General features: G+C 50.3%; 2 protein-coding genes across 3 annotated transcripts in view; both read left to right on the forward strand.

Moving 5' to 3' along the window:
• Positions 1 to 11,426, forward strand: part of pkn1a (protein kinase N1a) — a 12,023-nt gene extending 597 nt beyond the window's left edge. The window contains 24 exon segments of the mRNA XM_067259833.1: positions 789 to 875; positions 878 to 933; positions 1,164 to 1,187; positions 1,189 to 1,297; positions 1,300 to 1,377; positions 1,824 to 2,015; positions 2,774 to 2,814; positions 2,816 to 2,845; positions 2,847 to 2,885; positions 4,015 to 4,158; positions 4,374 to 4,449; positions 4,780 to 4,884; positions 4,887 to 4,914; positions 5,524 to 5,604; positions 6,106 to 6,180; positions 6,354 to 6,429; positions 7,036 to 7,127; positions 7,469 to 7,645; positions 7,915 to 7,977; positions 8,153 to 8,229; positions 8,461 to 8,603; positions 8,901 to 9,008; positions 9,108 to 9,188; positions 9,371 to 11,426. Coding sequence (XP_067115934.1) covers positions 789 to 875; positions 878 to 933; positions 1,164 to 1,187; positions 1,189 to 1,297; positions 1,300 to 1,377; positions 1,824 to 2,015; positions 2,774 to 2,814; positions 2,816 to 2,845; positions 2,847 to 2,885; positions 4,015 to 4,158; positions 4,374 to 4,449; positions 4,780 to 4,884; positions 4,887 to 4,914; positions 5,524 to 5,604; positions 6,106 to 6,180; positions 6,354 to 6,429; positions 7,036 to 7,127; positions 7,469 to 7,645; positions 7,915 to 7,977; positions 8,153 to 8,229; positions 8,461 to 8,603; positions 8,901 to 9,008; positions 9,108 to 9,188; positions 9,371 to 9,574 — 2,186 coding nt within the window. The 3' untranslated portion in view covers positions 9,575 to 11,426.
• A 301-nt stretch (positions 11,427 to 11,727) lies between these two features.
• On the forward strand, positions 11,728 to 21,886 carry map2k7 (mitogen-activated protein kinase kinase 7). 2 transcript variants are annotated; one of them, XM_067259652.1, is made up of 12 exons: positions 11,728 to 11,864; positions 13,877 to 13,924; positions 16,467 to 16,605; positions 16,868 to 16,934; positions 17,128 to 17,241; positions 18,040 to 18,159; positions 18,246 to 18,353; positions 18,638 to 18,817; positions 19,025 to 19,105; positions 19,330 to 19,472; positions 19,599 to 19,644; positions 19,732 to 21,886. In XM_067259652.1, the coding sequence occupies exons 1-12, from the start codon at positions 11,741 to 11,743 to the stop codon at positions 19,873 to 19,875; spliced, it is 1,314 nt and encodes a 437-aa protein (XP_067115753.1). In that variant the 5' UTR covers positions 11,728 to 11,740; the 3' UTR covers positions 19,876 to 21,886. The 2 variants fall into 2 exon arrangements, with proteins under 2 accessions (XP_067115753.1, XP_067115754.1); XM_067259653.1 differs by lacking the exon at positions 13,877 to 13,924 and having other exon boundaries at positions 11,741 to 11,864.
• Positions 21,887 to 23,415: the final 1,529 nt, after the last annotated feature.

Below are 23,415 nucleotides of genomic sequence, written 5' to 3' on the forward strand. Positions count from 1 at the left end.
CTCCTCAGGGCCCCTGGCTCCATGCCCAAGGCCTTATTAGGAGATGGAGGCACTCAACCACATCACTACCCTTACCACCCACCCCCCAAACAGACACACAGACACAACATGTACATTTGGTCTCTCACACACACACACACACACACTGACTGTTCCATTACACTCTGCTAACATGTCCTTAACTGTCTTTTTTTTTCTGAAGTCCGTCCTAGACAGGTGTACATAAGTCCTTGTAATAGGGTCCCTCCCCCCCACCCCCCGCCAGACCAATTGACCAGATATCCTCAGATGGACAGATTACACTTCTTTTTTTTTACTCTCTGACATCTATATCCTTTTTCTCCTCTCTTCCTCTTCCCCGTCCCTCGCCGCGCTCTGTGTAGGTAACCAGGGATGTGGGAAGGCTCTGCACCGGGGCCTTATCTGTGTTTATCAATGTTTACTGCCCCCTCCGTGCTTCCTTACCTCTGTATCTCTCTCTCCCTCTATGTCTGTCTCTACCTCTCTCTCTCTCCCTCCCTCTATATCTGTCTCTACCTCTCCTCTCTCTCTTCCCTCTATATCTGTCTCTCTATCTCTCTCTCTCCCTCTATATCTGTCTCTACCTCTCTCTCTCTCTCTCCCTCTATATATGTCTCTACCTCTCTCTCTCTCTCCCTCTATATCTGTCTCTACCTCTCTCTCTCTCTCTACATCTCTCTATTTCCTCGACCTCTCTCGCTTTCTGTCTCGACATCTCCTAACCTGTTCGCTCCCCTGCCCCCCCCCCCCCCCCCCCCCCCCCCCAGGTAACCACGACCTGTGTGGGGTGGAGCTGCGTATCGAGGAGCTGAGGCACCACTACAGGGTGGAGCACGCCGTGGCCGAGGGAGCCAAGACGTCCTCCGCCTGCTGGGGGCCAGCAAGGTCCAGGACAAGAAGGCCCTCTCCGAGGTCCGACACGCTGTGCGCGCACGCACACATTTAACACACAAACTCTCCCCTGCAAGCTCATAACGATCCCCCCCCCCCCACCAACTGTAGTGTCATAATGTGAAAGTGTCAGGGTTGGTGTGCATGAAAGTAGGGCTGTACACACACACACACACTCACACACACACCAACATACTGGTCCTGACCCCCCCCCACCCTCCACTCTCCCTCCCCCTCTCCCCTCCCCTCAGGCCCAGTGCCGCCTGAGCGAGGCGGTCCCAGCGTCTGGACCTGCTCCGGGACTCCCTGGACCAGCGCCTGGCCGAGCTGCCCGAGGACCACCCCAAGGCCTGCGTCATCAAGGAGGAGCTGGTGCTGGCCTCCTCCCCGCCTTCAGCTCCCGCCACGGCGCCCCCTACCTGCACAACCAGTACAGCACCCTCAGCAAGCCCTCCCCGCTCACCGGTGAGAGCTCGGGAAAAACTCTTTCATACTTCTCCATGCCGTCCAAATTATTATTTTTTTTCCTCCATCTTTTCCCCGTCGCCTCGTTGTCGCGTCAGGGTTAGTCCAGTCGAAGGGGTTTTTCGCTCTGTCGGAAGAGTCGAGTTTCGGGGGGAGTTTGCTCTCCCGCGGAGCGTCGCTCGTGACGAGCGGGTTGGTTCCGTCCGGTCGACGTCGGTTTGCGCGATCGCTAGCTTTCTTGTGTTAGGATGACGGTTCCCAAACGGCGCGGCAGGCGTGTAGGGAAAGAATACATGGTGATAATCATTCGCTTGACACGAATTAGATACCGCCTTCTCTCTCACTATCTCTCTATCTCTCTCTCTGTATGTCTCTCTCGATCCTCTCTCCTTCCCTCCCCATCTCATACACAATTCAGCTTGTTCTTCTCTCCCCCCGCCCCCCAGGGACCCTCCAGGTGCAGCTGCTGGGCTGCGTGGGGGTGCTGGAGGTGGTCCCAGGCCGCAGCCGGGCCCAGCCCGTGGTGCTGCCCTGCCACAGCCCGGGACAGCCGCTCCTTCATGCGCAGCGGCAAGGGCCTGTACGGGCGCAGCGGCAGCGTGAGCGGGAAGACGCCATGCAAGCGGACGAGCACTCCAGTAAGGGGGGGGGGGGGTTACTGTGTGGGAGTGTGTGTTACTGTGTGGAGTGTGTGTTACTGTGTGGGAGTGTGTGTTACTGTGTGGGAGTGTGTGTTACTGTGTGGGAGTGTGTGTTACTGTGTGGAGTGTGTGTTACTGTGTGGGAGTGTGTGTTACTGTGTGGGAGTGTGTGTGGAGTGTGTGTTACTGTGTGGGAGTGTGTGTTACTGTGTGGGAGTGTGTGTTACTGTGTGGGAGTGTGTGTGGGAGTGTGTGTTACTGTGTGGGAGTGTGTGTTACTGTGTGGGAGTGTGTGATACTGTGTGGGAGTGTGTGTACTGTGTGGGAGTGTGTGTTACTGTGTGGGAGTGTGTGTTACTGTGTGGGAGTGTGTGATACTGTGTGGGAGTGTGTGTTACTGTGTGGGAGTGTGTGTTACTGTGTGGGAGTGTGTGTTACTGTGTGGGAGTGTGTGTTACTGTGTGGGAGTGTGTGTTACTGTGTGGGAGTGTGTGGGACTGTTGAAGGGAATTTCTCTCTGTTGAAGCAATACTGTGTGTGTATGTGTGTGTGTGTCTGCCTTCTATTGATTGAATGTGCGCGTGTTCATTTCCCTTCCCCCCTCACCCCATTTTCTTTTTTTTTAATATAAACTCAACTGATGTGTGTGTGGTGTGTGTGTGTGTGTGTGTGTGTGTGTGTGTGTGTGTGTGTGTGTGTGTGTGTGTGTGTGTGTGTGTGTGTGTGTGTGTGTGTGTGTGTGTGTGTGCGTGCAGCGGAGGTGAGTGCAGTGCTGAAGCTGGATAACACAGTGGTGGGGTCAGACAGCCTGGAGGACTGTGGGGGAAACAAGCCTGGGACCAGACCTTCACTGTGGAGCTGGAGAGGGTGAGGGCAACACACACACCGTCCCTATACATGTAACACTAACACACACACCGTCCCTATACATGTACACTAACACACACACCGTCCCTATACATGTACACTAATACACACACCGTCCCTATACATGTACACTAACACACACACAGTCCCTATACATGTACACTAATACACACACCGTCCCTATACATGTACACTAATACACACACAGTCCCTATACATGTACACTAACACACACACAGTCCCTATACATGTACACTAACACACACACAGTCCCTATACATGTACACTAATATACACACAGTCCCTATACACGTACACTAATACACACACAGTCCCTATACATGTACACTAATACACACACCGTCCCTATACATGTACACTAACACACACACAGTCCCTATACATGTACACTAATACACACACCGTCCCTATACATGTACACTAATACACACACCGTCCCTATACATGTACACTAACACACACACCGTCCCTATACATGTACACTAATACACACACAGTCCCTATACATGTACACTAACACACACACAGTCCCTATACATGTACACTAATATACACACAGTCCCTATACATGTACACTAATACACACACAGTCCCTATACATGTACACTAATACACACACCGTCCCTATACATGTACACTAAAATACACACACCGTCCCTATACATGTACACTAATACACACACAGTCCCTATACATGTACACTAATACACAAATCTCCACACACAGTTTCCCTGCATCTACATAAAACACAAATGTATACACAGTTTGCAAGCATAGCAGCCAGCTCCATGATTCCCCCTTACTCAGACACCCTGCCCACACATCCCTCATCCCCACTCACACTCCTGAGTCAGAGCCTTCAACTGGGTGTGTGTGTGTGTGTGTGTGTGTGTGTGTGTGTGTGTGTGTGTGTGTGTGTGTGTGTGTGTGTGTGTGTGTGTGTGTGTGTGTGTGTGTGTGTGTGTGTGTGTGTGTGTGTGTGTGTGTGTGTGCGTGCCTTTGTTATTTGTGTGTGTGCGTGCCTGTGTCATTCGTACATGTATGTCTGTGTGTGCGCATGTGTGCCTTTGTCATTTGTGTGCGTATACATGTGTGTGTGTGTGTTCAGTTCAGAGAGATGGAGATCGCCGTGTACTGGAAAGACTACCGCTCCCTGTGTGCCCTGAAGTATCTCAAGCTGGAGGACTTCCTGGATAACCAGAAACACCGAATCCAGCTGGAACTGGAGCCACAGGGCCTGCTGCTGGCCGAGGTACACACACACACCTATACACACACACATACACAAATACAGGCATCAACACACGTGTGTGTGCACGTGTGTGTATACTGTCCTCACACCTCGGGCACTAAGAACCCTCTCACACTGTCGCTACCTCACCCCCCTACTGACACATCGGCCAGTGAGGCGTGTGCGTGTTTGACGCGTGTGTTTGTGTGTGTACCGGCCCCCCGTCCCCCCATCAGGTTACATTCTTCAACCCGGTCATAGAGCGAGTCCCTCGCCTGCAGAGACAGAAGAAGGTGTTCTCCAAGCAGCAAGGTGAGAACCAGAGAGAGAGGAGGCATGTTCACGTCTGCGACAGCCCGTTCTGAGTGCGGGGGGGGGGCCGGGGGTGGCCCCGTCCTCATCCTGGTCCGGTTGGACGTCCTCCCCCTCAGAGCAGGGCTGTCTGCACTGCATCATCAACATGGTGTTGGTGTTACTGTTGACCCTAGCACCCCCTGGTGGTGGCTCGTAGTATGGGCCGTTCGGTGCACCCCCCCTCCGCTCCCCGCCCACGCATTTCAAGGTTGCAGTATGTTGCGTTCGGTTACGAAGGGCCTATATCGTGTGTGTGTGTGTGTGTGTGTGTGTGTGTGTGTGTTGTAGGCAAGGCCTTCCTGAGAGCCCGTCAGATGAATGTGGACATCGGGACCTGGGTGCGCCTGCTGAGGAACGCCATCCCCACTGTCAACAACACGGGCACCTACAGCCCAACGCACACACTCACGGCCTCAGTACTGGGTAATACACACACACACACTCACAGCCTCAGTACTGGTAATACACACACACACACACACTCACAGCCTCAGTACTGGTAATACACCCACACACTCACGGCCTCAGTACTGGGTAATACACACACACACTCACGGCCTCGGTACTGGGTAATACACACACACTCACGGCCTCAGTACTGGGTAATACACACACACACACACAGCCTCAGTACTGGGTAATACACACACACACACTCAACACACACACACAGCCTCAGTACTGGGTAATACACACACACACACAGCCTCAGTACTGGGTAATACACAGACACACACCCTCACAGCCTCAGTACTGGGTATACGCACACACAGCTCCAACGCAAACTCACACAGCCTCACACACACACACACACACTGATACAGTGTGTGGCTGATACAGTCACACATCCTCCATACTGGGTAAAACATAAGCAAACACGCACAAATACACTTTCAATCCCTGAACCGGTCCCTTCTGTCATGCAGCCCAATGTACGGACCAATCAAAGCATGCCGTTTTTTTCTTTAACCTCCTGTCTAAACGACCCTGTTTTGTTGTGTATTTGTGTGCGTGCATGTGCACATGTTCCAGGGAGATCTCAGTGGAGAAGATGAGTCTCGACGATTCTCCGTTTAAGCCTGATTACAAAAAGACTCGGACACAAACACTCCGGTGAGAGAGAGAGAAAGAGAGAAAAAATCCACTTTTAATAGATTTGAAATAGTTCCAGAATATACCTTGTTTGTCCTGGCTTCTCTAAAACGTTATCGATCTGGATGTGCAGTGTCTCCCCAGTCTAATGTCATCTAACTCTGTAGTTTACATAGTTACTATACTTCCGGGGGAAAGACTAGACTAGATGAAGTATGTGTTCTTCATTAACAGATGGGGCTGTTTCCTGTCTTAATTGGTACGCAAAAGAGTCAATTTTACCGTTTTATACAACCCTTTAATATCTCTCTCTCTCTCTCTTGCTCTCTGTCTCTCTCTCTTGCTCTCTGTCTCTCTCGCTTTGTCTCTCTCTCTCTTGCTCTCTGTCTCTCGCTCTGTCTCTCGCTCTGTCTCTCGCTCTGGTCTCTCGCTCTGTCTCTCTCTCATCCCTGGCTTTGCTTCTCTCCTTCCATTTTGTCTGTTTTTTTTTCCCCTTTTGTTCTTCCTTCTGTCCTCTCGCAGGATCCGTTGCCCTCATTGAGCCTTCTCCCCCCCAGACCTCACCCCTGACCGCCCCGCCCGAACCCCCTCTCAGAGGTGCACACACACCCACGCACGCGCACACCCACCAACAGTAGCCAATACCAGCGGTCCGAACCACGGTTTACTGTATGTCAATGATGTCATTGTTAACCGTGTGACGTTGGAGCGGGCACACGTGAGCGCACGGGCGTCCTGCAGGTCTCATGTGAGCTTGTGTGTCTCTGCAGTAAACAGAAGAAGGCGCCCCTCTGCCTCCAGGACTTCAGACTGATCGCGGTGCTGGGGAGGGGCCACTTTGGGAAGGTGGGGGACAGTTATCCGTCATCCGATTGGTCCGGCGCACTGTGGCCGACTGTGGAACGGGATGGGGGGGGGTGGGGATCTGTGTAGAACCATAGTGTTTTGTGGTGTCTTTGGGGGCTGTTGTGTCGACTCATGTTTGCTCTGCCCCCGTCTCTAATTATCTCTGTGTCAAAATCTCTCGAGCTCTCTCCTTTATCCTAACTCTCTGTCTTTATTCATCCCTCTCCCTCTCTCTCTCTCTCCCTCTCTCTCTCTCTCTCTCTCTCTCTCTCTCGTCTCGATCTCTCTCTCTACTCTCTCTCTCTCTCTCTCTCTCTCTCTCTCTCTCTCTCCTCTCTCTCTCTCTCTCTCCTCTCGTCTCTCTCTCTCTCTCTCTCTCTCTCTCTCTCTCTCTCTCTCTCTCTCTCTCTCTCTCTCTCTCTCTCTCTCTCTCTCTCTCTCTTCTCTCTCTCTCTCTCTCTCTCTCTCTCTCTCTCTCACTCTCTCTCTCTCTCTCTCTCTCTCTCCTCTCTCTCTCTCTCTCTCTCTCTCTCTCTCTCTCTCTCTCTCTCTCTCCTCTCTCTCTCTCTCTCTCTCTCTCTCTCCGTCCGTCCGTCCGTCCGTCAGGTGCTGCTGACTGAGTATAAGAAGACAGGCAGCATGTACGCCATCAAGGCCCTGAAGAAAGGAGACATAGTAGCGAGGGATGAGGTGGAGAGGTGTGTGTGTCTGTTTCGCTTCTACACCACCATATGTACTGTACAGAGCTTTTGGGTTGTACAACAGTAAGCCAATGCAGACATTTGAATACCACATATTCCTGTGTAGACATGACACCACCGTACCATCTCATAGATCACGGAACCCTGTCGTTTAGCGGCACTCACACTCTCGCTGCCCTCCGCTTCCCCCTCTTTTCCTCCTCCTCCATCCTCCTCCTCGGCCTCCTCCCTCCTCCTCCTCGGCCTCCTCCTCGGCCTCCTCCCTCATCCTCCTCCTCGGCCTCCTCCCTCCTCATCCTCGGCCTCCTGCTTGGCCTCCCCCTCTTTCTCCCCTCCAGTCTCATGTGTGAGAAGAGGATCTTCGAGACGGTCAACACGTCGCGCCACCCCTTCCTGGTCAACCTGTTTGCCTGCTTCCAGACCCCGGAGCACGTGTGCTTCGTCATGGAGTACACGGCGGGAGGAGACCTGATGATGCACATCCACGCCGACGTCTTCACAGAGCCCCGTGCCATGTACGGATCGCCTGTGTGTGTGTGTGGGGGGGGGTAATGGAAACAGATTGGCCTGCCTGTGTTAGTGTGTTTATTTCTATGGAAATTATTTAGGGCTTTCTACCAACTATCTTGACAGTGTTTATTGATTCTCTCCTCTCTCTCTCCCTCCCCCTCCCTCTCTCTCACACTCACACTCTTTCTCTTTCACACTGTCTGTTTATCTCTCCCTTTGTCCCTCATGTTCTCTCTCCCCCTCCACTCCTGACCGTGTGTGTGTGTGTCTCCAGTTTCTACTCAGCCTGTGTGGTACTGGGCCTGCAGTTCCTCCACGACCATAAGATTGTGTACCGGTGAGTGATCTCTCTCTCCTCCAAAACCAATGGATCCAACCTTCTATACATCACCAAGTTCTACATCTGAGAACAGCCAGTAACACATCTCTCTCTCTATCCATCTCTCTCTCTCTCTATCCATCTCTCTCTTTCTCCCTATGTCTCTCTCTCTCTTGCCTATTCATTCCCCCAGGGACCTTAAACTAGACAATTTGCTGCTGGACATGGATGGCTATGTGAAGATTGCTGACTTTGGACTGTGTAAAGAAGGTGAGTGTGATCCCTGGCCTCTACGCCGACGTGCGTTCATAGTTATTTCATCCTCCCCGTGTGTGTCACAACGTCATTGTCTCGCTCTCCCTCTCTTTCTTCATCGTCCTGTCATTCCCTGTGTCTCTCATCTATTCCTCATCCTCTCTCCCACCCTCTCTCCCTCTCGATCTCTTCCTCACTCTCCATCCCTCCTCCCTCTATCCCGCCATCCCTTCCTCCCGTCTGCAGGGATGGGCTTTGGGGACAGGACCAGTACGTTCTGTGGGACCCCAGAGTTCCTGGCTCCGGAGGTGCTGACAGACACGTCCTACACGCGGGCCGTGGACTGGTGGGGGCTGGGGGTGCTCATCTACGAGATGCTGGTGGGAGAGGTGAGACTGCGAGTCCACCGTCACACAAAGGAGACAGACGGGGAGGGGGGGGGGGGGGGACTCAATCAGACTTCTGTCACCTTTGTGGATCATATAAATATGATGCTCTATAGTTACACCTATAGTTAGTCCATGGTGATTCATGGGCTGTTTATAATGAACATGTATTCAAACGGACTCAATCATAATCGTGAACTACGTTTAAATTAGCCAGAAAAATATGATCGAAAGTGGTTATTGTTGTTGCATTGAGAGTGTGACACGTCGATCGTGAACGTGTCCGTGGTTCTGCTCTAGTCTCCCTTCCCAGGTGACGACGAGGAGGAGGTGTTTGACAGCATCGTGAACGACGAGGTCCGCTACCCGCGGTTCCTCTCCACCGAGGCCATTGGCATCATGAGGAGGGTAAGGCGCGCACAGCGCACACACACACTCGCACACGCAGTGGCGTCCGTATTTGCATGTACATTTTGTGATTGGATGGTGTGTGTGTGTGTGGAACAGCTGTTGAGGAGGAACCCGGAGAGAAGGCTGGGCTCTGGGGAGAAAGACGCAGAGGAAGTGAAGAAGCAGCCGTTCTTCAGGGTGAGGGACCAGAGCCTGTCCGTGTCAGCTGTTTCCACTTAAGACATCTGTCACTTTCATGGCGTTTGTCTCTCTCTCTCGTTTACTCTCTTTCTTTCTCGTTTTCTTTCCGTCTCTCTCTCACTCCCTCCCTCCGTCTCTCTCTCCTCCTCTCTCTCTCTCTCTCTCTCTCTCTCTCTCAGGGGCTGGACTGGGAGGCCCTCCTTCAGAGGAAGCTCCCCCCTCCCTTCGTTCCCTCCATCGGCAACAAGGAAGACGTCAGCAACTTCGACGAGGAGTTCACCGCCGAGGCCCCCGCCCTGACGCCGCCCCGCGAGCCCCGCACGCTCTCCCGCAAGGACCAGGACAGTTTCCGAGACTTCGACTACGTCTCCGACCTCTGCTAGGGTTTGAGGGGAGGGGGGACTGGAGTGACCTCATCATCAGCAGGTCAATTGTGGCTTAAAAAGGGGGGGCTGGTTTGACTCCAGAACTGCCCCCCCCCGCCCCCTCACCCAGCCCCCGCTTCACCACACTGTGAAATGAATGTTAGACTGGAGTCAGGTTGGGGGGGGGGGAGGGGGGTCTTTGTCGAACTGTAAGTGCACGTGTTGGGGCCGCGGACCTTAAAGAGGCCCGGTCCTAGACCTTGTCACTGTGCTGCGTTGTACTGAGCGGCTGTGTAGAGGCATCTCACACACGCCGCGAGAGCACCCGTCAAGAGGCAAGCGGCTCAACAGACATGAAGTTCTGTCACACCGGAACACCAATGACACGGTTTCCAGAGGAACGAAGGACAAAAGAAACTGTGACTCACCCCCACCCCACCCCCCCAATCCCAAATCTTGTGCCACGTCCTCCCCCAGAACTCTCCTGTGGCTGCGCCTTTACGCGATCCTGTCATACCATGACTTTACATAAGTTTAAACCTTTAAACTACACGCCCCATCATCCTTTGCAGCACTTGAGTCCTCTGCTCAGAGGAGGTGGGAGGGTCTCATTCCCCTCATACTGTGACAAAAGAAAATCATATTTGGGAGAGGTTGTGGGGGTTGGTTCATGGCTTCAAACGATGCCTTATATTTGTCCTGGGTCCATAGAAATGTGTTTTTGTTTTTATTTGTGGTCCTTTATATGTTTGTGATTCTGTGTATGCAATAAGAGCGTGTTAGGTAGCATTTGTCTAACAGACAGCTTTTTTGTTTGTTAAGATGGAGGCTTTGGGGGAAGAAGAGCAATGAGGAGACAAAATCCTGTATTTGACGTTGTTATTCTTGAGAACGATCCTGTATGAACCACCCGTGGAGTTACCCAACGCTAGGCTCCTTGAGTGTGTCAACAAAAGGGTGTCAAACCACTGCTGTGAGAAATGGTCAAGTCGATCAAAGATCACCGAATGCATTCAAAACGGCTCTTGCGACTTCCTCTAACTTTTTAATTTTGTTCACGTTCTTTTGGTTTTTTATCATGACAGCCTGACAGTTATACGTTTCACTTCACTGAAGCAGGTGTACTTCTAACGGTAGAGCATTGTTAAAGTCCCCTGCAGTCTGTGCATTTGGTCAATTTGTGAATTTTATAAATGTGTTAGTAACATGGTGGTGATCCAATAAGTTGTCTCGTCTGCGTTTGAGACATTCGCTCCTGAATTCTCACACACGTCCACAAATAAACACAGAAGACAAGCTAGCGATGATAAATATGTCATTACATTCCCAAAACGGTGTCCTATCATACCCAATAACGCACAGCTCAGACACACACACAACTCGCAATATATCCATCAATGGTTGTAAGTGGCGAAACAGTCAAGCAATTGTGCACAAAGCTGGATGTTATTGCCTTTCAGGACTAGGACTGTGGTCTATGATGGGTTGATAACCTTAACCACTAGGAAACCATATTTTCAAAGCATACAGTTATACAGTACAACCACATGGTCAGCTGTCTAAATCAATGGAACAGATCATACCACACCTCCCTTTCATTTTCTTTCTGTACTGGGTTTGGTTGTGAATCTGTTGTGAGTCTGGCTGCCGACTATCTTGTGTACGACTTTTCAAAACCATGTGAAATCATGAGATGAACTATTTATAAAGAAAATCTGTTGAAACATTGTTGTGCTTTGTCTTTGATGAGATGGTTTTCATATATTACTTAATTAACTCACTAAGAGAAGATTCATGGTCTGGTTCTCCAAAGACTTGTAGTTGTGGTATTCAGACAGATAGAACACCAAGGAAGCCAAAATGCATCTAAAATAAATACAAACAGTTAACAATTAACAGTTTGATATTCATTTGTGGTCTATGGCAGAGATCAAATCTGTGGCCATTGAAGGCCAACCGACTATTAGACCATTTGTTATTATTCACATCCAATTATTCAACTGTTCTGTCACCTCCCCATTAAAACCCTAATGACTGACAGTTTTATAGGGACATGGACAGAACTTAAACAACCATAATCTTGCTGCGGCACTGCGATTTGGAAGTCGTCTGCCGCCCTAGTAGTTCACCAGAGAGGCAGTCTAGAGCTGGCTGATAACGTTCGATGGTGCTCAATTTTTCAAGATGTCGTCGCTGGAACAGAGGCTCTCCCGAATCGAGGAGAAACTAAAGCAAGAAAATAAAGAAGCTCGTAGAAGAATTGATCTCAATATCGACATGAGTCCACAACGTTCACGTCCGAGGCCAAGTGAGTGTCTATTGGGGAGTCCCTTAGATCTGGGAACGATTAGAATAAAGGGAAAGATCGAAAGGAGAGGCGGTGGGAGGGGAGAGGAGAAGGGGTGATGTTGGTGTTAAGCTAACATGCTAGCATGCTAAATGGATAAACAAACACCACCTCTGGACGTTCAGTCCTGCCCAGAGGTGTCACTTATTCATATCAATTCATATATAAATAATACGGATGGATTTCAAACTAAGTAGCTAAATTAACATGGTATTGCGCGACTGTCAGCAGCTCAGCTACTGGACAAACCACGTCCAGAACTGTGTTTTGGTCCCTTACAACCCGCCTTGCTAGCTGTCAAACTGCTAGCTAGCTAGCTAACACTGGGCTAAACGTTAGCTAGCTGCTCGTAGTAATAGCAGGCCCCGTCCGTCAAAATCAGTCAAAATTGTTCGCACATTTAATTTCTATTGACAAAATAGTTCGTCTTTCTGTATTGGTTGGACGTATTTCTATTAATCGTGTGTGTATTTGTCAAATGCAATAGCTGTCCATTCTCTACTGTTTTAGTGTCACTTTCTAATCCCTTATTTATTTGGACCCGTGATTGTCAACCTATCTAGCTAGCACTGCCAAGTTCCCTCCAGCAATCTACCCTGTGGCTGGCTACATTTAACATTTTCCTGTTGCTCTAGATTGCACGTCAATTTGTCAGGACATGCCATTTATTTAGCCACAACATACTTATTTTCTTCATTTCAAAGGTTTTGCAGTCCAGCTAGTTTCCTGCACCATTTTGATCAACTACTTTCAGTTGAGGTACCACTGGGGAAATCAACCTGGGCAAACTTTATTGCAAAAGCGAGCTTTTGCAATAAAATCCCCTTTATCAACATTCATCGTTGTTTACCTTCTGAACATTTCTCTACAAAATAATCTCTCGCTATGTGGAGGGTCTGTCATTAAACTGCAGCCCTAATTATTTGAATGAACATGCCATCTCTAAGAAATGTATACAAGTTTGATGAAGGATCTGTGTGAAATGGCCCATATTCTGTCGATTTGACAGAATAAACGGCAGTGAACATGTGCCTAAACAGTATTCGCTACTACATGAACCATCCAGACTTCTGCTTGTAGAAGGACATGTTGGTTGTGACGTTTCTACCAGTATTCAGTGCTTTGTGGTTGTTACTGATTAACTGTGTGCGCACTTCAGTAGATACGACTAAATAGAACTATTTCTGTTGTTGCCATGTTTGGAAAGTAAATTACTAGTAGTAGTTTGTAGCTTTGAGGTCCACATCTGAGCTGTTTCATCTCAGTTCAAGTTATGTCAGAAAACATTTGTTTTCTGGGGGTCCTTTTGAGAACCTTGGTCCATCCTCTCTTTCAGTGTGTGAGAGAGATGGTGTCAATTTGTGTGTGTTTATGTACTGGTGGTCTGTGTGTGTAAAAAAACACATGCCTATGTTCCCGTTTGCGAGTCAACATGGTCTTGCGTGTGTGTGTCAGTAGCTGTGTACAGAGTAGTAATGTGTGTGTGTCAGTAGCTGTGTACAGAGTAGTAATGTGTGCGCGTGTGTGTCAGTAGCTGTGTACAGAGTAGTAATGTGTGCGCGTGTGTGTCAGTAGCTGTGTACAGAGTAGTAATGTCTGTGTGTGTGTGTGTCAGTAGCTGTGTACAGAGTAGTAATGTGTGCGTGTGTGTGTCAGTAGCTGTGTACAGAGTAGTAATGTCTGTGTGTGTGTGTGTCAGTAGCTGTGTACAGAGTAGTAATGTCTGCGTGTGTGTGTGTGTCAGTAGCTGTGTACAGAGTAGTAATGTCTGCGTGTGTGTGTCAGTAGCTGTGTACAGAGTAGTAATGTCTGTGTGTGTGTGTGTGTGTGTCAGTAGCTGTGTACAGAGTAGTAATGTCTGCGTGTGTGTGTGTCAGTAGCGGTGTACAGAGTAGTAATGTGTGTGTGTGTGTCAGTAGCTGTGTACAGAGTAGTAATGTGTGCGTGTGTGTATTTTCTCTCCCCTCGTCTAGTCATCGTGATCCAGCTCAGTCCTGCTCCAGCCCCTTCCCAGCGTGCAGGTATCTCCTTCTCTGCCACTGAAACCTTCAACACCACCCCCCCCCCCTCTCCCTCCCCTCCCCCTCTTTTTCTGTCTTCCGCCCCTCATTCTCCCCGTGTCACAGTGCCTTGTCACCGTCAGAGTGGACGCCCGGTTAAACCTTCTCTGACTCAGCTGTACGTTCATCGTTGACACGCGTCACTTGCATAGAGCGAGAGCCTTGTATTCTCAAGAAGTCATACACCGAGCATAAAGGCACGTCACATAATTCATACACTATAATCTGTAAAACAAACGCGGTCCTTTTGCACGCAACAGGTATAAGACCAACCTCAAGATAAGCTCATATTCAATCAACAGGATGAAATGGAACAATAACAGACAGTCTTATACCAGGTTACACAAAGAAACGTTCGGGCAGTTCCAACTTCCTCCTCACTACTCTCACCTCCCCTCTAATCTCATATCCCCTCCATCTTTCCCCTCCATCTTTCCCCTCCATCTCTCCCCTCCATCTTTCCCCTCCATCTTTCCCCTCCATCTTTCCCCTCCATCTCTCCCCTCCATCTCTCCCCTCCATCTCTCCCCTCCATATTTCCCCTCCATCTTTCCCCTCCATCTCTCCCCTCCATCTCTCCCCTCCATCTCTCCCCTCCATCTCTCCCCTCCATCTCTCCCCTCCATCTCTCCCCTCCATCTCCCCCCTCCATCTCCCCCCTCCATCTCTCCCCTCCATCTCCCCCCTCCATCTTTCCCCTCCATCTCTCCCCTCCATCTTTCCCCTCCATCTCTCCCCTCCATCTCTCCCCTCCATCTCTCCCCTCCATCTCTCTCCTCCATCTCTCCCCTCCATCTCTCCCCTCCATCTCTCCCCTCCATCTCTCCCCTCCATCTCTCCCCTCCATATTTCCCCTCCATCTCTCCCCTCCATCTCTCCCCTCCATCTCTCCCCTCCATCTCTCCCCTCCATCTCCCCCCTCCATCTCTCCCCTCCATCTCTCCCCTCCATCTCTCCCCTCCATCTCCACACTCCAGTGGCAGGGCAGTGAGTGTGAGTTTGTGGGTTAGCGTGTGTGTATATACGCCTGTGTGTGAGTGTGACAGTATTAACCCATGTTTCGCTGGATGCAGAGACACGGTGCATGTCGCTTTTCTGCATGGCATGTTGTGTTCACCCCCCCTTCTCCCACACAGTCTAATCCAGCATCCCAATTGGTCGATTTGCAGGAAGTGCTGTGTTCAACAGATGCTTCTCTCCTCTTTTACTTTTTCCCTCTCTCGCCAATGGAAGACCTGCGCCAATCCAAAAAAGAAATCTGTCCCTTTTCTCAGCTTCTGATTTGTGCAGCTCACTCTCACTTCCCCCCCCCCCCCCCCCGCCTTGCGTTCTAGAATCCTAGATTGCCGGTTCTAGATCGTCATCTGTCTGTGACGCATCCTCTTCCTGGCTCTCGAGGGACATTTCCCAGTGTGTCTCTGATTCGTCAGTGGCCACTGACCGGTCACTGTGATTGGTTCCCAGTCAGGTGGCTTGTCTCTGTTTGTTTGCCTGTTTTTTCTGTCTGTATCCAACTGTGTCAGACTGGTCCTTTGCCTGAGTTCACACTAACCCCCTCACTAACCCCATTCTCTTGCAGGTTTCACCAACAGGTCCCCCACAGGTTAACCAGAAGCTAGCCGTTCACTGCAAACCCAAACCTGTCCATTAACCTTTCACTCACAAGAATATTTATATAAAAAAAGCTTCTACTAAGTGAATAGTGTCAATGTTTGTATTGAGTGCACCTCACTGGGGAAAGGGAATCGAGTGTTCACGACAAATGAGTTCAGTAGGGTTCTGGAACCCTCTGTGAGGGGGGGGGCTAAAGGGTGCAGTCAGAGTTCAAGATGTGGTCGTCGACGCGGTCCTGACTGTCCGACCCCCTCCGGTCTGTGTGGCGGTTGCACGACTGTTCCGTCCTAACGCGCCTCCTAGCTTCTCTTCTGGCTGATTGGTCTTCTCTGCTCCTACCGTGTACCTTCTCCCACCTGAGAAGTGTGTTGCTTTTGCCCGTCCAAAAAATAACGCCCCCTCGCTGCATGTGTCCGATGGTGGAGTACGCCGAGTCGCGGAAAAAACGCGAGCCTGCACTTGGAAGTGTGTTTTTTACGTTTGCCTTGCTAATACGGAATGCCCACCTGTCTGGGGTACCTTAAGTATAGAAGGCTAGTCGTTCCTAACAGATCTGCTCTCTCCGCTAGGGCGGGAACTGAATAACACTCTTGGTACGGTGTGTGTCTCAGTCTGTCAAGGTCATCTTGAACACTCACTGCTTCAACTCACCCGCTTTGAGTCAAAACATTCATGTCTAAACAGGCCAAACGGGCTCCGTTCCATACAGGAACACAGGCCCGCTGAAAAAAAACTAAAAAAACAAAAACAAATGGAGTTTAGATTAGGAGTTTAACTTGGACCGACACCAGGACTAGTCGTAGCATATCCCCAGTCCCCATCTCTCCCTCCTCCAGGCTTCCTAACCCCCTGGTTCCTTTCCTAACCCCCTCCCTCCTTCCTCCCCCAGCTCTGCAGCTGCCGCTGGCCAACGACGGAGGCAGCCGCTCCTCGTCGTCCGAGAGCTCCCCCCAGCACCACCCCAGCCGGCCGCGCCACATGCTCACGCTGCCCACGCCGCAGTACGGCCTGCAGAAGAGCCTGGAGAAGTACGACACGCACACACATTTATACACACACACACGACACGCACATACATGTGTATACACACACGCACACACATTTATACACACACACATTGATACACACACGGTACGCGCACACATGCGCACGACCTAGAAACCTCACGATCGATCGCGTCCGACACTTTAAACAGCCGCGGCCGCGATTTGTACCAGGGTGTATTTTGACGCACGCACGCAGCCTCGACTCCTGTCTGACCCCGAGTGTGTCTGCTTGACCTCCTTTAAGTGCGGAGATCGACCAGAAGCTGCAGGAGATCATGAAACAGACGGGCTACCTGAAGATCGACGGCCAGGTGAGACACCGGGCCCCTCGGGAGGCCTCGCCTCTCGCCAAACGGGGGGGGGGGGGCGTCGCTTTTACGAGGGTTTCCACTTTGGTCTAAATGGATGGTCGGACGTGTGTTTAACTGTGCGTTTGCTCGTTCGATGTCTCGTTTCCGTGGTGAGTTCAAACCTCTACCCCCTCCCCCCCGCCCCCTTCCCCAGAGACACCAGGCCGAGGTGAGCGACCTGATCAGCGAGGGGGAGATCGGCAGCGGCACGTGCGGACAGGTCTTCAAAGTGCGCTTCAAGAAGACGGGCCACGTCATCGCCGTCAAAGTAAGGGATGGGACGGGTAGCGACTAGCTTTCCGACACTGGGGCGGCTTGTGTTGCCTCAGTGGGACACCTGGACAGTAGAGATTCTGCCCGTGTGTGTGTGTGTGTGTGTGTGTTATAGCATCCGCTTCTCCCATCGAACCACATATCGGCAGAGCTCCGGATCTGCTGCCTGCAGATTGCTATGGTTACTGGGGGTGGAGCAAGTCCGTCTTTTCTCGACATTAGTCTCTGTCTGTCTGTGTCTTTCGGTTTCAGTATGTCTTTGCGATTTCTCTTTCGCTTTCTCTATCGCTCAGGCGCTAATTTAGTCTCTCGCTCCATTTCTCTCTCTCTCTCTACGTCCTGCCCTAATCCTTTTTCTTTCTCTCTGGTTCTCCAGCTCTCTCTCTCTCTCTCTCTCTCTCCCTCCCCAGGCTTGCCTTCTCCTGTCCTCCATGTTTATCCAATGACGCTACACAGTAATTGCATAGTCAGGGCCCCAACCTCCATTTACCAGAGTGCATAATTGTAGCCATCTTAACTGGTTTATAATTACACAGTCGGTCGGTATCACAGGCCAACAAGCGAGTCTTCTCCTCGGGAGGTTTCGTTTCATGCAGACATTTTTGTTTGACGTCATGCCTTTTTCGGCGATTTATTCAAGCGAATTTCAATCAAGGGCCATGCTGATGTCATTGTGTCCTCTAGGCTCCATGTCAGTTATACATCCATTATATGTCCATATAATCCATTCCTCATCTTCTGCCGGTACAGTGTTATATATTGATGCTTGTGGTGTGTGTGCGTGTGTCACCAGCAAATGAGGAGGACCGGAAACAAGGACGAGAACAAGAGGATCCTGATGGACCTGGACGTGGTGCTGAAGAGCCACGACTGCCCTTACATCATCCAGTGCTACGGCGCCATAGTTACCAATGTAGGTCTCTCACACACACACACACACACACACACAAGCGCCATTTATCACGCTGTGCTAAATGTCCCCTCTCCCCCGCCGTCCAGACGGACGTGTTCATCGCCATGGAGCTGATGGGGACGTGTGCTGAGAAGCTGAAGAAGAGGATCCAGGGGCCCATCCCAGAACACATCCTGGGGAAGATGACCGTGGCAGTGAGTCTCTCACACACACACACACACACACACACTCTCTCTCTCTCTCTCTCTCTCTCTCTCTCTCTCTCTCTCTCTCTCTCTCTCTCTCTCTCTCTCTCTCTCTCTCACTCAGACACGTGCACACTCTCTCTCTCACTCAGACACTATCACATGTGCAGGCACACAATCACATGTGCACACACACACACGCACACTCTCTCTCTCACTCAGACCAGACACGTGCACATTCGTACACTTTCACCTCACCTGCGTGCGTGTGTGTGTGTGTGTGCCCCTCCCAGATCGTGAAGGCGCTGCTGTACCTGAAGGAGAAGCACGGAGTGATCCACCGTGACGTCAAGCCCTCCAACATCCTGCTGGACGCCAAGGGTCAGATCAAGCTGTGCGACTTCGGCATCAGCGGACGCCTTGTCGACTCCAAGGCCAAGACCCGCAGCGCCGGCTGTGCCGCCTACATGGCGGTGAGTGGATACCTCGCGCGCTCGCGCGCTCCCCCCCCCCCCCCCCCCCCCACGCAGATATCTCACGCGTGCGGCCGTGGGTGTGCTGTGCATGACGGCCACACGTTCTGAGGAACCTGTACTATCAAGGTGCACAATTACATGCTAACTGGTACGCGTTTTTTAAGTGCATGTTTTCACCCTAAGCCTGTGTGTGTGTGTTTCCAGCCTGAGAGAATAGACCCTCCAGACCCCAGCAAGCCTGACTATGACATCCGAGCTGATGTGTGGAGCCTGGGCATCTCTCTGGTACAGTACGCCTGCCTCCCACGTCCACAACCACCCCACACCTCGAGCACGCTGTACTAGAAAAGCATACACTACACAGGAGTATAAAAGCTGTGAAGTGTATGCTTTTGGGGTTAGCAGAGGATGCCTTTTGTACATACTTTGTAGGTATTTTGACCTCATTTAATACTGTGTTGAGATCCCTGGCCGTCTTTGTGAGTGTCATGTGCCCCCGCGTCCTGTAGGTGGAGCTGGCCACAGGACAGTTCCCCTATAAGAACTGCAAGACGGACTTTGAGGTTCTGACCAAAGTTCTGCAGGAGGATCCGCCTCTTCTCCCTCTCGGCATGGGCTTCTCCCTCGACTTCCAGTCCTTCGTCAAAGACTGGTAACACGCGCACACACACACACTTTCTCACCCCCCTACGCACACACACTTTCCTACCACACACGCGCACGCTGTGGATACGCACGCGCGACAGTGTGTGTTGCTACAATGCGTTTCTCTCCTCAGCCTCACAAAGGATCACAGAAAACGGCCAAAATACCACAAGCTGCTCGTAAGTCGCTCCTCCTCCGCCTGCACACATGCCCTGTCTAGCCTCTGCCGGAACAAAAGCCTCTAACCTGCCCTCCCTCCCCCCCAGGAGCACAGCTTCATCCGGCGCTACGAGGTGCTGGAGGTGGACGTGGCCGGCTGGTTCCAGGCGGTCATGGAGCGCACCGAGTCGCCGCGCAGCAGCCAGTGTTACAGCCACCAGCACCAGCTCCACTCTCTGTTCAGCAGGTAGCCCAGACGCAGCACCCCCCCCCCCCGTGGCCCGGCCCGGTCTGGGGCTGACCCCGGAGCCTGCTACCTCGCCCGCCGGAGGAGGAGGAGGGAGGGAGGGAGGACGGAGACGAGGAAGAGGGCTTAGAGCGGACAGATGGATGGACGGAAGGATAGATGAAGGGAGGGGCAACGGGTCAATTGAACCGGGGGGGTGGGGGTGGGTCAGGGGTGGGTCAGGGGTATCAGGACAGGCAAACACACAGAAGAGTGGTTACGGAGCTCATCCAAGTTAGCTGTTAAAAAGCAGGGACACTAGAGACCCTGCGACGTCATGGGCGATGTTGTGTATCCCCCCCCTCTCATGTACAGCACACGAGCACTCACCTCCACACAGCCCGCCCCGCGGTGAAGCCAGTGTACAGCCAGACTGGCCCGTTCGCGCTCTGTGTATAGCTCACTAACTAACCCTCTCACATGTCGTGTACGTCACTGTTCAGCTCCAGCAAAGGTTCTGGTCACAGGACCTGTCAACAGAGTAGTCGACACACACTGGAGCAAACTGTCCGGTAGCATTAGCGCCATTAGCTAGGGGAGCTAGCATCTGTTTCACACACGCATGGTTGGCTAAGTTCCTAAAGAACACGTCCAGTGCAATAATCAGCCGGGTATAATGTTACTGTCACTCACTCTGTGTGTCTGTGTGTGTTTGTGTGTTTGTGTACACGCCAGATTAGGGTCACTATATTATGGATATCTATAGCTGTTCCGCACAGCAGGTCTAACCCACAAATTACTTAGAAATTACTAAACAAAATTACTAACCTAAAAACCACACACACAGTAGACGAAGCAAACATTAACCAAGATGCTAAGTTAATTTTCTAATGAACGTAAAATCGGAAAAACAGAGAAAAATGCTACAAAAAAATTAGATGTATTTTACTTTAGCTCTGTAGAAAGGTGAGTTTTAAATAGAGGTGGACTTAAGAGCTGCCTTAAGAGATGGAGGGATAGAACTGATGAGTGGAATGAAGAAAACAATGTTTTGAGCCTTTTCACAGCGCCACCTGATTTGCGATCAGGTGATATTTGGTGAGAACCACTGGAGAGGAAAGAGAGAGAGCGAGAAACAGCCCAGAGGGAGGTGGAGGAGGAATTACAATCCTTTCGTCTGGAGAGCGACAGGAGCATATTCAAGACAAAGAGTAGGAAGTAGATTTCCTGGTTTCATTCCTTCCTGCCTGGCTTCCCTTTTCTTTCCTTCCTTCTCTCTAACTCTCTTCTTAGGCTCGGAGATCTGGTTAAACCAAAGGCTGTAGTGTTGTGGTATGTGGAGGGAGTTGGACTAGGCCCTCCAGCCACGGTTGCACTGCCCCCCCCCCCCTTCTGCAGGGCCAGAACTGAAGCCAGCTAGCTAGACCCCACCCCACACACCCACACACACACACACACACGTACCAAACCAAATCACCGCTAGGAAGTGAGAGGTAGACAAAACATCCGGAAGTCAGAGAAGACGAGGGCACCTGGAACGTTGACTGAAGGCGGTAGAGGAAGAGAGAAGAACAGGGAAAAGAAAGGAACTGGTGGAATAGTGGAATGTGTCCAATATGGAGTGAAATGGTGGGAGAGAGAGAAGAAGGAAAAGGAAGTGAGACGAGGATAACAGAAGGGTTTGGGGCAGTCTAGAGCTAGTGGAGATGAGTGGACATTAAGGGTGAAAACATTTGATGAAGAAGAGGGAGAAGAAGGCAGTGGAGGCGCTTGTTTGTATGGGTCAGATGCTAAAGCTAGCAGGACACTGTAAAAGCTTTTATGGTGTTACACACCAAAGTACCAACTGTCATTTTAGCGAGTGACTTAGGATTTGTTTTAATGGTGTTTGCTGTTCTATACTATCTCCAGAAATGTTATATTATTATTTATTTATTTACATTGCTACTGCTGCTACGTTTTGCTTTAGACACACGCTGCTGTCGACTTGTTTTATCCCCAAAGGACAAAATCCTTTTTTTTTTTTTTTTTTTTTTAAACCAAATACATCAAATAATGCAAAGTCTAAACACGTTACCAAATAAAAAGAAAGTCTGACAATGGCTAAAGAAAGTGAGAAGATGAAGTAGGAAAAAGCGTAGTTTTGTGGTGGGGGGGCGAGGGGGTCACAGAACTAACCTTCACAAATGAAATGCACCTCACCTCAGTTTACCTTAACACTATGATAAGTAGTTTTGTTTGTATTGTCATTAACATCACAATATTCCACTGCTATAGCATTGCTGAGTACAGTTATTATTTGGGGGTGTGCATGCCTGTCCTGAACTATGACCTTTGAACCTGGTGGGAGGGGGGGTTACTCTGGGGTCCTTCCTTGTTTAAATGACTCCATCCTGTCCGTCCATCTGTCCTCCTGCAAGCTGGACGACCTTGACATTACACACCAAAGGTGTCATTGGCGAAACAATTACAAAATACTTATTGTTATTGCTTTTAGAATTGACAACTATGACTATATTCTGAAATCTCTGTAGTTAGCAGCGGAGGGGGGTGGGGGGCCACTTGGGTAGCCGTGCCTATATGTGTGTGTGTGTGTGAGTAAGTGTGTGTGTACGAGACAAGAAGGAGACTGGCGGGCACACACTTGGATAATAATTCAGATGCACAACTGAGCAAGCAGGTGGTGCTAGTTACAATAAGACTCTACTACGGAACAATCAGGTCTCTAGAACAATTTAAATATTTAAGCACCACAATCCAGTCATTGATGACAGTATTGCTCAACTTATTAGTTAAAAGTGTTTTTTGCAAGACGTGGACCACCAATACCGTTTGCTATTTGAGACATAACACTCTAAATTGCTAAATCGTTTATTATTCCCTGGTGCTCATTAGGATAAAATGGCTTCCCTATCAGTCTTGTTTGTCTAGTGTAAACCTCTTGTGTTTGTGCTTGAGCCAGTCTCCCACTTAATCTTATTAGTTTGCTGACCTGCATTTACAAACACACCCACATTGGTGTCCATTGGTGTGTATGCATGCATTTACGTTTGGAAACACAGTACCACTCTTCCCTCTAAGGGTTAGCCAGGTGTGCTTTGTACTAAACTGAATGACTTGAGTGTTTGTGTGTGTAGGTTAAAAAAAAACAAAAAAACAAGTGTGTTAGAAAGATGAGCGTTTTTAATTATAATCCTGACCTGCCCTCAAGGACTAGTTGCAGTCTAGACACACACAGGCACACACACCAAATGTATAGACTTACTGGACACACAGTGTTGCTGGCTGCTACTAGTGTGTGTCAATGGTCAAACCAGCTCTGCAACCACATCTTGTGTGCGCTGCACTGCTCCTTGGGCGCAATGGGAGGATGTGTCATAGCCCCATCTGTAAGTAAACCAAAAAACATCTTCACTATGCAGTCATTCAAATCAAGTCAGCTTGCTTTATGGAAAGCCCTCCATGTACATACATGTAAGGTGGAACTGGAGTTAGGGGATGATATATAAGAATTTCTCTTTTTTTTTTTCTCTCTCCCGAGTAACTTTTGAGAATGCCTTCAGAG

This window comes from Osmerus mordax, chromosome 21 (assembly GCF_038355195.1).
Source record: "Osmerus mordax isolate fOsmMor3 chromosome 21, fOsmMor3.pri, whole genome shotgun sequence".
In the NCBI taxonomy this organism is placed as follows: Eukaryota; Metazoa; Chordata; class Actinopteri; order Osmeriformes; family Osmeridae; genus Osmerus; species Osmerus mordax.